The 17,935-nt window shown below is 37.9% G+C and overlaps 1 protein-coding gene across 1 annotated transcript in view; it reads left to right on the forward strand.

The window, feature by feature from the left end:
* The first annotated feature begins 773 nt into the window (after nt 1-773).
* The window catches only part of PI15 (peptidase inhibitor 15), a 24,375-nt gene continuing 7,213 nt past the window's right edge, over nt 774-17,935 (forward strand). The window contains exon 1 of the mRNA XM_003800046.3: nt 774-1,313. Coding sequence (XP_003800094.1) covers nt 1,041-1,313 — 273 coding nt within the window. The 5' untranslated portion in view covers nt 774-1,040. The remainder of the gene's footprint in view (nt 1,314-17,935) is intronic.

Genomic DNA, 17,935 nt, shown 5'->3' on the forward strand with positions numbered 1-17,935 from the left:
TTTTTTTTTTTTTCCTTTCTTCTTTTTGTATGAGAACCAGGAACTAGAAAGCATTAAATTAGAAAAATTAACTGCTCCTAGAAAAGGTGGAAGCCCAGAGAAAAGGGGGTTTGTCTTTTATGGTTTGCACTTTGTGAGCTGTGGGTGTGACTCAATTTCCTCACCACCCACATAAAAAGGTTGCCACCCAATGGCTGTTTTTTCTATCCCAAACCCCTCCCCTTTGATTTTGGCTAAGAGAGACCCTAAGAAAGACTGCCCTTTCTGGACGTTGCACACTGTGACATATAAAAGCTGTTAGCTGCTCCTGTAGCCAGCAGCCTTCAAACCTTGCAGACTTTTGCTCTCTGAGAGTTGGTAATAAGATACACTCCTCTCACAAGAGTTCATGCTACAACGTAGCAAAGAACTTTAAATTTTTGGAAGAACAATATATTCATTTTGGCATTGTGCAGAGGTAAGCTAGCTCATCAAGTTTCTATTGCATGCATTGATTTTAAAGTAGCTCACATTTTTTTTTTTTTTTAGAGAAATGAGATTGGATTACTATAACTTTTTTGTATGTATTCTATCCCTTGGTGTACCTGTATGTCTGGCAGACATCGCCAGCACATTCTCTGTTGTTACCTGTCATGCATTTGTCCTCTTCACTCTCAAGGTGAATATTCCTAAAGATTTCCCACCAAAAATAAATATGCAGTAATGCCTTTGGTGCTTCAGGCGTTTGGGGCAAATGGATCACATTTATTTTAGGGTTAATGGTCATGCTGTTTATTTTTCTCTCGTTATAAAAATTCCTCTTAGGGGTTTGCCTCATAATACTAAACAGAATGAAAACTCGACTAAAGGTTATCTCCTAGGCTTGAGTTCAACATGTATCTGGATTTTTTTTTTTTAGAAAGTCAAATCAAGAAATGCTTCCAAATGATAAATTTGTAAATTCATATTCTCTGGCCCTATTTTTTTTCATAAACCCTAACTCTACCTTTCTGCTTTAAAGCAAAGCAAACTCGGTGGCCTCCTCTTCTGCACCCCTCAACATGATAGCAATCTCTGCTGTCAGCAGTGTGCTCCTGCTCTCCCTTCTCTGTGAAGCAAGCACCGTCGTCTTACTCAATTCCACTGACTCATCCCCGCCAACCAATAATTTCGCTGATATTGAAGCAGCTTTGAAAGCGCAGCTAGATTCTGCGGATATCCCCAAAGCCAGGCGGAAGCGCTACATTTCGCAGAATGACATGATCGCTATTCTTGATTATCATAATCAAGTTCGGGGCAAAGTGTTCCCACCGGCAGCAAACATGGAATATATGGTAAGAAGAAATCTTTTTCTTTGAGTTTTGAGTGAGAATGCTTTCAACTGTATGTTAGAAAAACCCAAAGGAGCCCTGAGTTTTTACATGTCAAGGGCTATGGGCTTCTTACACGTTTTGACTCAGGCAAGGTTCCTATGTGCCTAAGAATGTTAAGTACTATTCCATCCTAGAATCGGGGTGGGGAGAGGGAGACAGAAGGAGAGAGAGGAACAGACACACCGAGAGAAAGAAAGAGAGAGATAGAGAGACAGAGGGAAAGACGGAGAGTGACAGAGACAATCTAGAGAGACTTCTGTGAGTTCCAAAACCACTGGGGAATCATATCTTCTATAGGGAACAAAGATAAAAAGTGGGGTATATTGATTGATCAAATTTGGGAGGTCTGTTTTTTAAAAGAAATATTTCACATGAAACTTTTCCTGTGCTTTCTTTATCTAGCAGTCATGTGTATCAGCTAAAACAGTTGTTGAGAATATTTCTTAAAATTATAGGTTTCATGTGTGTGATTTATTCTCTGGGTTGGTGTCTTTTCCCTTTCTTGGACAAACCTCTTACTGACATGAATCTATTTGTATTCTAAGAGAACATGCTGACTTTTCTCTCCTGGTGATTTAAGGCTTTGTGCTTCAGATAACAGTGAAGCCAGGGAGCTCTCAAGTGTTCCAGCTTACTATGAAACAGTCTTTGCTCTCTCTTAAAAATAGACTATGCTTAAGTCATTTCACTTAGGATGTGAAAAAAAAACATTGAGTTGGCACTCAAAGAAAAAAGTCTTGTTGATGGTAATTTTTAGTTTTGAGTTTGTATGCAAGGTTATGATTTAAAATCCGAAATCTTACATGATCACAGCTGGGAGCCTGTTCAAGGCAATGAAGATCACCAATGTGGGGTTTCCAAATTGGCGTGGGGAGGATGGGAAACTGGTATCACTAATAATTTTATAGGTGCTGAACTAAAATTTGGAGTTGCTATCAGATTGCCGATTAATCTCTTTATATAAATGAGCTTTTTAAGTTTGACTAGTTACAGATGCCAGGGTCATAGGAAAAACAAAGTCTTACCAAATAAAAATGAGACTTACTGAATAGTTGTACTTCTTAGTTCATCAGAATACAGTTAGACTCTATAAAAATGCATTTTCCTAGAATTTATTTTAAAAAAGGAAAGATGTAATAAGTCCTGGTGTATGAGGGGCAAGATAGACTCCTGATTAAGAATATGGGCCCTGGGACCTAAATGTTTGGGTTTAAACCCCAGTCCTGAAGTACAGCCTGTGTGAACTCATTACCACCACTCGATGTCATTTTCATCATCTCTCCTATGAAGGATAAAGGTCGTATCTGCCACATAGAGTTTTTGTGATGAATGTATGAAATGAGGAGTAGAATAATCAGACCACAGCCCATAGCTAAATCCACGTTCAATGCCATTAACTTCTGTGAGTTTCTTTGAACTTCTTGTGAAAGTGTTCAGTGAAAGCCCATTCAAGATGAAAAACTAGAAAGAGTTATTCACACAGAAAAGATGTTTCTAGAAGCTGATGTAGACATGTAAAAAGAGAAAAGGAATGTAGAGAAGCAAATTTAATGAGTTTAAGAAATTACTATAAATTATGAAAAATATGTATAAGATTCTCTGTGAATTTAGAGAAGCATAGTGTCTTGACCACGAGTTTAAGGAATTTGCAGTGATCACATCACTCTGCAAACCAAGGTGAAGACCAAGACTGCTGAGCCAGCTTTGGAGGTGGGCACATCTAGGTTCAAATTTTAACTCTGCCTTACTTAATGGGCTTGTGCAACTTACTTAATATATCTAAGCCCAATTTTATTATCTTAAAATGAGAAGGATAATATTCATAACCAATAAATAATGCAATTTACTCTTTTTTATTGTATCAAAGGTAGAGGGACCACCATGAGTAAAAGTGGAGGGAGGTACAACACAGTAGAAATAGGTTGAAATGAAGCCAAATTTTCTAGCTATATTTTCCCCACTTATCAAGAATTAATTAGTTCCCCATGCACTTATATAATTGCTTCATTGTGCCAAGGACTTGACTAATTGTTTCCATGGATGATCTCATTTGATAGTTCTTGTTCTCCATGTGAGGTTAAGATTGTAATCTTCATTTGAAACATGAAATCACTTAGATCCAGAAAAGTTAATGACTAGGAAATGGTGGTATGAATAATGAATGGTATTGCTGGAATTAGAATTTAGGTCTGTGCAATTCCAAAGCCCATGGTTTAGTGTAGAACATTTCTTTTATTTGCTAGATGTAGCAAATGATCCATCAGGGAAACCCCTGAAGATGTAAGCCTCCCTAAAATGCCAGCTAAAGCCAATAGTATTTATACTCTATCTATTTTTCCCTTCTTATTATTTTCTTCCTACATATCAAAACCACTATATGTGATTGTGAGGACTGGATACAATGCTGATTATGTAGGAGATAGTTTATACATCCTCCTTGATTCAGTAAAAGCAATGAGCAACAGTAGTCAGAACAGTAAATGCTCTAAAGTAAGATAGGGACTGTTTCAAATACTCACGTAAATGTTGTGCATATTCTTCATTCACACAGATATTTATCCATTTAATATTTTTTGAGCATTTACTATGCGTTAGGCACAATTCTAAGCACTGTGGATACATTCATGAAAAACACAGACAGACATCTGGGTCCCCTGGATGAGGAGTCAGACACTAAGCCAGATGAATATAAATAAATTAAATAGGATATTAGAAAATGGTAAGGTTATGAAGACGGTGTGGTGAGGTTTTGGTACTCACTAGATGTTCAGACAAGGTCTCCCTGAGAGGAGATCTTACACAGGCAGAGTAAGAAGCCAGGACTAAAGGCCTGGAGGCAGGAGAAAAACAAGTAGTTCATTTAGAAAAATGTGCTCATTTCAGTGAAATGATAAGTTAGAAGGAATTTTTGAGTAAATCAGTCACCGAAAATAATCTAGATGCCTCATGAAGACCCAGAGGGATATAAAAGGCGGCTTGGAGGCTGGAGCAGGGACTGGTAAGTGACATCAATTCTCCAGGCCAGGTGAAAAATGCAGATCTGTTACTTGCAGTTTAGTTTCTTTAACATTGATTAGGATTGTGAGCATTTGAAAGCTAGTGTTGTTCCTAACCTGTCCTATGAAACTCAAAAATTCAGGACACCCCTCACTACGATGACCTCACACATTTCTGTGCTCTGAGTCATCAGCGGCAAGTTCTAACTGTCCTCAGTGAGTGATATCACTCAAGAGCGCCTCCTAGAGGCTGTTCTTTGGCTCAGGGCTTTTATGGCGCTAACTTGATTTGGAATCCCTTTCATCTACAACTCTCTGAATCTTTGACCATACCAGTCTCTCTTCCTCCAAAGTCTCCTTCTTAACTTGTTCCTTTATTTACAATTCTACCTTTCAAGTTTTTGATATCAGAATGCTTCTCATACCCATGACCACGTGTGATTTCTCTTCCTTTGAACTGGGGCAGCCCCTTATGCCCGCCATATCTCTCCCATTACCTAATTTATGGTTATTTGTGAATTTCTAAGTTCAAGCTTTTAGAGTCCTAAGTCTATATTGATTCGTCTTTGATTCTCTGTTTTCTTGAACAATTTCTTGTGTGTAGATGATCAACCATTATTTGTTGAATTTAGTTGAAATCCTTGTGAATTGTTACATATTATAAGTAGCACCAATTTCAATATCTTTATGAATATTTTAATAGAAATTTCTTTCATCATTTATAATAATATTTTATCTCACACACTTGAAATAAAAAGCCCTTTTGATTACCTTTATCTTCCATAGGTATTAGGTTATAGTAAACAGAATAGATTTGTCTAAATAAAGCAAAAACAACTTAAACACCAGGGTGCTGATGTTTACATTTTGGTTCTGAAGTATTTTCTTTGGCTGTATTGTCCACACTTTTGGTAAAAATCAGTCAAACAAGCAAAAACACATTATTTGAAATATTTAATTTTCTAAACAGTATTTTTTTTACACAAAAATAACGTAGATAGAACTTAAAATGTGTAACTGAAATTTCTTTACTTTTGGCTTCTGTTCTACAATTAATTTATTGACTAATTTCCAGAGCTCCTTGGACACCAGATGTTTTTTATTCTTCCTAAAGGCAGCTTAAACCATGACTCTAAACCACAAACCACACGAGTTTTTTAGAATAAGAATTATCTCCAGAAGAATGAAATTGCAAGACCCACGTGGAGTAAAATTTGCAGGATGTTCTCTGAATTCAAATCAATTGAATAAATTAATTTAAAAAACTTTGAGGTTCCTCCATGAGAGGAAGAGATCCAAAATAACAAAACAAACTTTGTCTTTACAGTATAAACAATGCAGTTAAAACAAAACCACTAAGCATATAATTCAGTATAATACACTTCTGGGTAAGACTGACGTCATAAAGGGAGGACAGAGAAATGCCGTGCAGGAGTCGGAGAAGGAAGCGCTAATCTCTAGCTGGCAAATCATGAAAGGCTCCCCAGAGGAGGAGCTTTACATTCAGGAAGGGCAGGCTTGGCCGCTACAGCTGGCAAAACAATGCATGCACAAAATCACTGGGAGGGAACAACCTTAGTATACTTTAGACACATATTGGAGGCATTTGGGAAAAGATTGAGGATTTCTTAATACAAAAGCAATTGGGAGACTGTGATGGTTCTAGGGAGGGTAAGAGGTACATTTTAGAAAGATGACCCTGACTGTTGATGGAGCTGATATTGGCCATGAAAGTGACCAGAGAAGCAGTGACCACTGAGTCAGCAATGCTATTTCTTTTATTTTTTATTAATTTTTCTTACTTATACATGTGTATATTAGGTTTCCACTTTTGCCTTTGCAGAATTTAAAAGGCTAAATTTAATGACAATAACAATATTTAACATAAGGACTGAGAACAAAAACCTCATAAAGAACAAATGAAGATAAAAACATTCAGAAATCAGACGATTGCTGCAACAAAATATTAAGCAATAATAATGGTAATAATGCAAAGAAAGTAACATTCACACTGTCAGATAGAAGTATGTCTATTATAGAATACTTTGACTCAGTTAACTTCAAAGTAGAATGACTTTGAATATTTCTTTTTCTATTGTCTATAAGATTTGACATGATCTGTTTTTTTTGAAATTATCTGTTACTTTCATTTATAAATATTAGTTGTCTATGTTTTTGAGACTTTGGAAAAAACAAAATAAGAAGCAATGCTATTTCTTTAAGCAAAAGTAAGGAAGAAGCCTATAGCTGCCTCTATGTACAGATATGGCAGGAGCAATGCACTGAATGAATTGAGTGCTAGAGATAGCAGTCTTCAGTGATAATACAGAGGATCATAGAAATTAGCTGACCACCTTAAAACCAAAAGAAAAAAAGTGCAATGCAATTTCAAGAAGCCAAAGTAACTATATTGATAATAATGGCCTGTTTTATTTATGTGTGTATTTTGTACTGCAAATATTATTTGCAGAGCTAAAGGAATAAGGCTTGTATAGTCTTCTGGAAAAGAGAAAAATACTGGTTTCCAAGTCACAGCCCTGCTAGTAAAGTAACAGAAAACATGACTTGAATGAATGAATGGAGAACAGATTAATCCATCCTTGGAAAGTACCAATAAACCACTTGCCTAGAATGATAATTTATGACTTAGGAACATAAAAAAAAAAGAACAATGCCGATTTTGTTTATTTGGGCATCACGTGGTGGTGAACATGGACAATACAGACTTTTTGTTTTTCTTTATTCAGTAGTTGGATAAACACTGGCCGTGTGTATCCATATATACATATTTTAATGAAGCCATATGTTGTCCCAGATGGCTCATGTGGGAAGGATAACTCAGTTTTCTTGTTATAAACATGAGAAATTTGATGTGTCTGATCTAAAGCTCTGCAACGAATGCTTCCACGGCCCCTGGAAGGCCTCCGGGGAGCAGCTGTCAATAAGCCTGCGCTGAGAACAATCGCTGACAGGAAGGCATTTCTCCAGAACGTTCAGAGCTCCACATTCCTGCTCTCCTGGATGTAGTGTCTTGGCTTCAAGTAAAGACTGGGCACATTCTGTAGGAATTTTCTTCCAAGGGGCATGCATGCTGCTCAGCATTACTTGTGTATGAATGAAGAAGGTAGTGACCTTGAAAGGTTTCTTGACATTTCTTCAGCTCTCCACACAGGGAGCAGCTGGAGGTCAGAGCATTTTGTTTATGACCATTTTCAACAAAGGTTCTAAGAAGTGCGAGTGTAAAAGCAGGACACAGTGTGACTCACAGCCTCACCATCAGGTGGTGGGCAGAAATGCAGTGACTCACAAGTAGGCCACATGCATGGTCACTGTATTTCCTGGTGTTCAACACTGCTTTTTGGTGACAATTGGTATTTCTCCACACACAGTGGTATAGAAAACTATTTTATTTTATTGCTGTTGAGTATTTATAGAAGCTAGCTTCATCATACCTTTCTCCCAGAGAATACTCAATAATTATTTGTGGAACAACTGAATGAGGTCTTTAACCCTTTCCAGTTAGAATGCATGACTGCAGGGCTCTGGTGGCCAAGAGTTGTTTGATATCCAATTACTCACACCACAGTATTCGTTCATGTGCTGGGTGCTGTGTCGAGGGATTCCATGGGGAGCAAAGAGATGGTCTTTACAGGAAGAACTGTGAATACTAGACAAGGGAGCATGCTCAGTGCTGAAGCCCAGATTTAGACTGGGTGTAGGAGGGCCGGGAAGGCTTCCAGGAGGAATGATTTTAAATGTTAAACATGAAAATATGAAATACAGCATTGAATTAAGGAAATAGAGCAGGGACAGAAGGATGTTCTAAGGAGGTACATGGTACACTCGAGGCATGGATAAAACTCTGAAGTGGCTTGAATGTAAGTTTAGAAGAAAGAGTGATATTTGATGAAGTTGAAGAAGGCACAAGAAACTTGTTTGAATGTTATTCTAAGACCAAGGGGAGTCATTGAAGGTTCTGAGCAGGGAAGTGTATGTAATCCTGTACGTGCATTTCAGAAAGGTCCTTCTGCCCAGGGCCGAGGGTGAGGATGGTAAGTTGGAAGGGGAGGCAGAGTAAAGGCAGGATGCACAGGCAGGAGGCTGTTAGGATACTTCTGGTGGGAGAGAATTGTCGCTTTGGCTAATTTTACAGTAATAGGGCTGTAACATAGGGAACTAGAACTGGGAAGACTTAAGGTGCAAATCAGTAGGAGGAGTTAGTGATTTAATGTGCTGAAGTTGAATATGGGAAGTCAAGTTAAGGAGGGTGCCTCTGTTTCTGGCAGGGATAATTAAGTTTCTCTGAGTTAGAAAACCCACGACAAAAAGCAGAATTCAGGAAGGCTTTAAGCCTTTAAGGTTTATCACCCGGAGCACGCACCTATGGGGGTTGAAAAGAGTAGCTAGTGTGTGGGAGGAAACATTCTTCTTCTACAAAGAATCTTGGCTAGGAGTATGTTTGGGTTGTCAAAATGGACCACCTGGCATAATCGAGGTAGGGGAGTGTCACAGAGACAGCATGGATGGATGATTTTATGCCTGGGAATCGACTCAAGAATTTTTGCAATAAAATGTTAACTTTTTTTTTTCCTGGAGAGTAAGTGCTGAGACATAAGTAATCATTAGTCCAAAACCTGTTTCAGACGCCTAAGTAGCACCAGGCCTGCCTAGTCCTCCTGACATACTCAGGACAAGGTATTTTTTGGAAACGAATCAAAGGGCTTTAGCAGAATAGAAGTGAACTACTCTGGCTAGCCTGGTGTCATGAATTGAGTATATCTGAAAACCATCTAATAGCCAGGCAATGTCATTTAATAGTCATGAACTTGACATCTTTAGTGGTCTATTAAAATTTCCCAAGAATGGCATGGGAGGGAGCAAGGAAGATAAAAACTAACAGTTTTAAAGTGATCAAGAAAAATATGTGGCCTAACATACGTCCTCCTCTGAGTTTTGGAGAGATGAGATTTGAATGTTTCCAGTTCACATTATCCACAGCAGCTGGGATCAGGGACCAACCATTTTTTTGACACAAATATGGAAAAATGCCCAACAAGTTGTGTTTTTAGACTGAAAACTTTTCATAAACTCCCTTAAAATTTCACACTATCATCCTCCAAACTGAAACAGCCCAAAAATGTTACTTAAGGACACAATACTTTTTTCCCTACTACAAAGTGCATCAAACTCATGCTTCAGAATTTAGTTAAATATGAACATTCTACTAAATCTGTGTCTACATTCCAGGGAGATTGTGTTCTCAGCAGGCAGTAGGTAGGTGGAAAGGCATCTGAATTCTTCTGACCAAGTGGGCAATGGCAAGATATGGGATTTGAATGTGTATCACAGGATACAGCAACAAAACGGAGATCAGTTCTTAGAATATTGCAACTTTAAATTGGTGAAAAAAAAAAATTAACCACACATGCAAATGTCTTCCCGGCTCACAATTTCAATATTCGATGATAGCTGGTGGGTATTTTATTTCTTTGGAAAGGAGGACTGCTGCCAGAATCCATCAACAAATGGTCTTAACATTTAAAGATAAAACTATGGTAAGAAGGGATTTAAGCAGGAGAATGCATAAGTTTTAAAACTTGTAAAATATTCTCTACTATTTAGCTTTCACTGTCTCTAAATAAGCTCCTTATTTTCTCCCTACGATTCTATTTCTGATTATTGGTTGCCTCCGGGTTCATTGTTTTCACTTTATCTGATTGCCTGCTTAGTTGAAATTAACACTTGATGTCTCTTACACTCACCACCTCTCCATTTTCCATTTTAGGCAACTTTCTAGTTCACTAACTCCACCCACAACCCCAAATCCCTGACAATAATAATAGCTGTCATTTAGTACAGTCTTGCCATGCTTGAGCTGCGCTAACTTGTCATCAGTCACTGTCTACTCTAACCCTTGCAAGTCTTGAGAAATGGGGACACTTTCCTCATTTAGATATTGTGATCCTGAATTTTGGGTTTTGGGAGGACACAAGTAATTTCCCCATGGTCACTGGGGAAGTAAATTGAAATGCTAAGAATGTGGTTCTGATAGCAAGTCCAGGCTTTAAAGAACAATACAGTACATGCTTCCCTTCACCTATGAATCTCTCCTGTTTTTGAGCCTTTGGATGGAGAATTTCTCTGTGTTCATTTTGTCTAAGGACATCACTGAGGAATCTCTTCATGTGGAACCAAATCTTTCTCCCCTTGGAAACAATACAGGAAACCTCTGCCTGATGACAGAGTGTCAAGTCTTAGAATGGATATCAAGAAGAAAGACAACTTCTATGTTGCCAGCCCAGTTACTAAGCCCTTTCCAAGCCTGCAGACCTTTTCTGTTACATACTTTAGATACCACCTCTCTCATCCCAGTCTTGCTAACACAGGCTATCACGGAGGCCACACAAAGATCTTTCATTTTTGATTTCTTAATGTTGCATTATTAAGGAAATGAAAAAGCAAGGCTCTCACCACTCAGCCCTTACTCTACATAGGCAAACCTGAACAGCGCCAGTTAGATCATCTCGGGAACTGGGAAGTCTTGTAGCTCTGAGCAAGGACTCCCCCTCACCCATTGACCTCTCCCACTGGTTTCCAACATGTGTGTGTCCATCTGACACTGAGATGCCTAAGATTTGTGTGATCTAACCAGTGCAGAGCAGAGATGACAAATTATTCTGCAATTGTACATCTGAGGATGCACCCCAAAGTTAGCTTGGAAGATCCGGTGATGGGCACATTCTCCTGCTGTTTTTATCTTCTCATAGACTAAGTTGCTCTTAGGTACTGTAGTAGTATAAAGTTATGTGGTAGCAACGAAAAGGGATTGCCTTACTTTGAATTTTTTTTTCTTTTTGAAGATTTGGATTTTCAGAAAGTCACACATATATTTCTCCCACGTGTTGCCTCTGATATCCTCATTAAGAAAACCATGTAGAGCACAGAGTCACTTTCCATGTATACTTTCAAAGTCTCCAACCTTGAAAGTTTAATTGGATGGGTCCAGGATTGGGCTAGGCACCTGCCTTCTCAAGAGTTCCCCAGGAAATTCTGAAGTTATTTCCTTAATGAGAACTCTAAAATGTGCTTTAAGATAATGGTTCAGGACCCTCAGTCCAGGACTGAGTTGAGAAAAATAATATGTGGCTCAAATATCTACTTACTGGTCATGAGACTATACACTGAAGGAATGAATAGGTTAAAATAAAAAAAAAAACGATTTATTACAAGAATGATTTCCATATTATCATATAATTTCACTTGCCAAATCATTCAGCATCTCCTTTTTTAAAATTATTTTATTGTTTGAGATTGAGATTCATTGAGGGTACAAAGAATTAGGTTATGCTGATCGCATTCTTTAAATAAATACCCTCTTATAATTGTGTCCCAACCCCAAGAGGTGTGTCATAACCTTGACCCCCACCTACCTCCTCCCCCTCCGCTCTCCCCACTCCTACATTCCCCTCCCCCCACCCTATATTAGACACCTACTTTTAGAAACCATGTGGACACGATGGGAAAGGCACAGATATCTACAACACGGAATGACCCTCATTGGGAGTATGTGCGATTGACTAGGAAAACTTCAAAGCAGGAAAATTTTAAGTAGCACGTGATTCTTTGGAGCTTCTTTATATTAAAGAACTGTGTGTGTGTATATATATATATATATATATACTTTACGTTATATTTGCACGTTGTATGTAAAATGTTTGTATAATGTAAAATAATTTGTAATTACTCACTTATTTGTTTGTTAGTATTTATTGTCTGTCAATCCCTGAAATTTTAAGGTAGATTCTATGTCAGTCCTGATATTTAATTCAAACTACTCAGTGCCTCTCAATCAATATTCATTTATTAACTATCTACATGAATTAGTTGCTTAGTGTTATATTGGTTAATGTGGAAATTTGCATTTCTTGCATTTTGAATTGGTTAGGCAAAGCAGCAGTCACTATTCGGTAAGTTCTCTTATAAGGGAATTGGGGGCAAAGATAATTCCGCGGTCAGTCCTGCCTGCCACCATACACAAAGATTAAGAGGGAAGAGACGTCTTCTGTGGAAGTAACAGTGGTAATGATATTTTATAGCAGAGGTTATACCTCTCAATAGGCGTGTGTAGTTTGCTGTGTACAGTGTTGAAGTACACAGTTTTACATGTGTAAAAATTATCTGTTACTATGTAAATGATCAGGGTTTCTAGGTTGTCTGCTGGAATGGTGAGATCTAGAGCCATCAGGATTTCTAGATTACCCACAGGAGTCGTAAGGTGAAGGGCCCACTTTCCACTTATCAGCAATGGGTTGGAGAGGGGTAGACTTTATGGGTGGGACAATTTTACTGGTTTATGACTATCCAGAAGTCAAGCTGCAGTTGCGGTGCGCTTTTTTTTTTTTTTAATTAAATCATAGCTGTGTACATTAATGCAATTATGGGGTACAATGTGCTGGTTTTATATACAATTTGAATATTGTGTTAAGACATTTATATTCTATACTTAGTGAATTTCACATGTACCCTTGTAAGATGCACCGTAGGTGTGGTCCCAGGAATTACCCTCCCTCCCCTCTCCCCTCCCTCCCTCTCCCCTTTGTGTCATCTTATACCCCTTACCACTTTTCCCATTTTCATTACCAGATTATCTTCGGAAGCCAGTCATTTGAGAATAACAATATAATATAATTATATTGTTATTATAATATAATAATAGTGCTGTTTTCAGGATTATTATTTTTGTGTGTGTGCAATTTTTGGCCAGGGCTGGGTTTGAAGCCACCATCTCTGGTATATGGGGCCAGTGTCCTATTCCTTTGAGCCACAGGAGCCACCCAATAGTGCTGTTTTCAAAGCACTTGACCAAAGTACAGTTTTCCAGTGCACATCTAATCCTGCATAGATTCAAAGCATTGGACATACCTTTCCTTGATTTCCTAACCAATAGTGTATTTAAGTACTCTTTATCAAATTATGACTGTTTTTATTTTCCTTATTCTTAATCAATTTATACAGTAAGGCTTTATTGACAAGTCCCTCAGTTAAGAGTCCCTTTCGATAGTCCAGATGACAAATCATGGTGGCTTTGATGAAGGTGGTGGCAACAGCAGGTGTTGATAAATGGCTATCTTCTAGATATACAGTATTTGGGGGGTGGGGTCAACAGATCTGACTGAGCAGATACAGGTTATGGAAAAAAAGAGTGCAAAGGACTCCAATAACATTTTGGCCTGAGCAGTAAAGATAGCAGTCAGTAAACTTTTTCTATAAGGGACCAGATAGTAGATATGCTCAGCTTTTCAAGACTTAGGGCCTACACTGCACCATTTAACTCTGCCTTTGCACCAAGTAAACAGCCCTACTCAATATGTTACAGGCAATGGGACAGATGTGGCTCACCTGCCTTAGTTAGCTGACCCCTGAACTAGAGGCAGGACACTTTCATTCACTGAGAGGATGAGGACGACAGAAGCAGCTGGTTTGGAGGGCTGGGGGGTAAGGCTGTGATTATCTTGAGCTTAATTTTGGATGTGTTGATAGAGATTTAAAATAGGTGGGTGACAAAGTTAGTTTGAAGGTCTCAACTGAGAGCTCCAGAGACATAGTTTGGAATAACACCAAGATATAAGTGATGTTTCAATCCATAGACTGGCTGAGGTTACCAGGGCAGGAAATGTAAATAAAATCAAGATGCCAAAAAAAAAAATGTTTTAGGGTGTTCCAAGTGAGTGCTGGGATAGGGTGACCAGATTTTAACATCAGTAAGGCAGGACAATCATGGCGGGCAGGGCAGGGGATGGGGCAGGGCAGGGCCTAACAACAATGCAAACTTTGATAAGCAGTTCTCAATAATCACTTCTCAGCAATTATTTGTTATTATTACAGTTTAACATTATAAAATTAACAAAAATAACATAAAACTCATATTCTGGTGAAATAACCACATGGCAGCAGAAAATCGTATATTCTCTTCTTGTTCTCCTGCCCATTCGTGCATTCTTTCCAAAAATTGGGACTTTTTAAAAACGCCACGGGATGCGGGACAAATTGTTGAAAAGTGGGACTGTCCCACCAAAAGCGGGACATCTGGTCACCCTATGCTGGGAAACTTCCAGCACATAGAGGTTGGGAGATGAGGGGGAATCAGTAAATAGATGGAGAATCAGCAGGCAGTGGACTAGATTAATTAAATGAGACGGAAATGGTTCTACTTTGTAACAGGAGAAGGAGAGGGTTGATGGAACATGATTTCAAAATAAATCTTTCCTCCAGCCTCAAACAACATAATTACAAAACAAGGGACCATATCAATCCATTCTCCAACTGATGGGCACCTTGGGGTGATTCCACATCTTTGTGATTGTGGATTGTTCTGCGATAAACCTTCCAGGGCAAGTGCCCTATTTCTTATTGCAGTTCTATTGGTCAGAGATGCCAGCTGGAACTTAGGAAGGATACTTCAGACGTCACTGTGCGTCATGATCCTAGCTGCCATGATGCAGTGGATCCTGAAACTTAAGAAAACATTTAATAAGACAACCTCATATCTGGGTTGGATTCACATCATCAGATTCTTCTGTCTGCTTATGAATGTCAGCAACCTTTGTCTATGCAAAAGCATTTTTTGACTTGATTTTCTATTTCTTCAGCTGGAGCCTTAAAGATCTCTGAACTTGGGTAGAACCTGTGGCTCAAGGAGTAGGGCACTGGCCCCATATACCAGAGGTGGTGGGTTCAAACCCGGCCCCAGGCAAAAAAAAAAAAAAAAAGAAAAGAAGATCTCCAAACCTGATAAGAATCCTGCATTCTTTTCATCTTCTTTCTATGACTTAATCTCTTGGCATCACAATTCTTTTAGATATTTAAGTAACATTAGTTTGAATTGGGGTATCTCTCATGTCTCAGTCTGGGTATGTGGTTTCATTTGTTTTACAGTCAAGGTACTCTGACTAGCTCAAGTTATCTTTAACTTTATTTAAAGATAAGTTTGCCTTACAGTGAATATTTCAGTCCAACACCAAATCAATTGATTTATGAACTGACCAACTAAACAGCTCTTAGTAACAATAAATGGAAGAAAACCGTATGAAGCAAAGGGAAGATCTATGAGTATATGCATGTTCTGACACCATCGTGATCCATTTTCATCTTGTAAAGTACCTAATTCAATCATAATATCCAACTTCTACTGGGCTCTGTAAATCTTTTTGCATATTTTCCCATAATATTCTTAGTTTTTGCCTCATCCTTAAGTGGAAGGATTTTAAGTGTTTACAAGCAAATTCTCTGTGAAAATACCTTTTCCATTTAGAGGGATGAGAAGCAGAGAGACGGAATGTTGAATGTGCTTGAATAAAAGCTAAATAAGTTTCTAGTGTTTAGTTTTTCCAACAAAAGATAACAATATATTGCATATTTACTGCACATCCCATAGAAATAAGTGCACACTCAAGCCTTCTTTCTTCCATTGATACCCCTATAGGGTATGACAGTAAAATTATTTAAAATAAATATCACATAGGTATTTTCTGAGATGTTCAGAGAAATCCACTGAAATATTGCCCATCAAGCATTCAGAAATTTATAAATCAAATCTAATACAATTTACAACTTCATTCCCTGAACTTTTGTAAGTTGTTAAAGTTTTTCAATGATTACACTGTTAATATTCATTACAACTTAGAATTTCTGGATGGAAAAGAATAAGGTCACAGGTCCTTACAGATTCTCTACTTTTTTGGTTGATATCCTATAACTTTTAAATTATTTCTTATGGATATATAATAGATATATTATATCTGGGGGGGTATACTTGGGGGGGTACATGTGATATTTAGTGTATTCATATGATTTATGAAGATCAAATCAGTCTAGTTGGAAATCTATCAGTTTAAATATTTGTCTTTATTCTAGAATCATTTGAATTATTCTCTTCTAGCTATTTTGAAATATATAATATATGATTGTAAATTACAGTTACTCTTCTGATCTATCAAACACTAGGTTGTATTTCTTCTATCAAACTGTATATTTTTATCCATTACCCTCTCTTAATATAGTTCCTATAGTTATTACATAAGTTATCATTGCTTATTATTTTCAAACCTCAAAGATCTCATCATATTAAAAATTTTAATATCACTGGATATTAAGGGATAAATCCTTTACCCATCTTTCCCTGGAGTTGTAACCAGTGGAGAAAGACAGAGATAACACATGCAGAACTCAACTTTACTAGATGATACAATGTAATTCCCAAAGTTTAGAGCTTTCTACTCAAATCAGGTCTTCCCCTCTCTAAAGAGTGAGTGTGAGTCCTGCTTGGGGACAAAGAGCCAAGAGAGAGCCTAAGGCCTTCTGACTGCCCCTGCAGTGGGCATCAGAGGACAGCCCGGTTGTGTCTCCCATGGTGGAACTAAGTCATCCAGCTCGCTGTGCCGGACCTACCTAGTGCCTGCCAGGGATCCCAGAACCCTCCTTCAGGAACATGGAGATAAGCAGGAGTCCCCCCCACAGGGAGGGAGAGAAAGCAGTTATCCCTCCTCTTCTCTAGCTACCTTTTCTACAATTTTACTTAACAGTAGTTTGACACAGAAACATCTAAGAAAATTTAGGCATAGGTAACACTAAACACATTTTCTCCATACAAAAATCCCTTTTAATAGTTAACAAACGATGTTCTTGTAAGATATTTTTCAGGCATGGACCTTTTGATTTATGTCTTTGACATACTCAATATTTAGCTTTTAAATATATAGGTGAGTATAAAGATCGAACTACCTACAGTGGATTCCTTTTTAAATTGTTAAATGCCTTCAATTTATTATTTTTATCATTTATTGTTCATTGTTTATATTTAAGGTGTACATCATGATGTTTCACATACACATAGTGAAAGAAGGGAAAGTAAAGGTCTTAAATATTTTTAGTTATATTGAAAAGAATTCAGCTTTACTCTCTGTGTAAAGTGAGCAAGTCACAGACCAGTAGAACACAGACCTTCCTGGCACTGATGGGAGAGCTCAGATATATTTAAGTCGTGAAAAGCTGGAGATGAAAGGGACCCTGAGAGGATCTTATCCAATCTCATTTTACGGATGAGTCTTCTGGGACACAGAGATAATGACTGACATGTTCTCAGGCACAGGTGATCTTATCAGTGGAATAAAGGTTAGAGTGCAAGACTCTTCATCTGCTGGCTAGTGATATTTGTGTCAAGCTGGGCTGATATTTTAGCACAAGATTACAAGAAAGCACTTTTTTGCAGTCAGAGATCTGACTGCACACTTTAGTTCAATATGTGAGTAATGCCTGCATGCATTTTTCCCCAAGTAACTTCAATTAGTTAAGAATAGTTTAGCAGACATAATTTGTTAATGCTACTCCATCTGAAATTCCTTTGTGAATTACTTGTCCTATTGTGTATTTTGGTGAGCTGCAATTAATGTTGCATAAATCCATCTTTCCTTAATATTTGGTTAGAAGAGCAATTCATTGTCAGCCAAACAAAATGTTTTTTAAAGTTCATTTCAGGCCTAGGACACTCCAGTTTTATATGTACTTTGTCAGTGAGTTTATTTCATGCAA

The sequence above is a fragment of the Otolemur garnettii genome, unplaced genomic scaffold (genome assembly GCF_000181295.1).
Source record: "Otolemur garnettii isolate 467f Iridium unplaced genomic scaffold, OtoGar3 scaffold00163, whole genome shotgun sequence".
NCBI classification, from domain to species: Eukaryota; Metazoa; Chordata; class Mammalia; order Primates; family Galagidae; genus Otolemur; species Otolemur garnettii.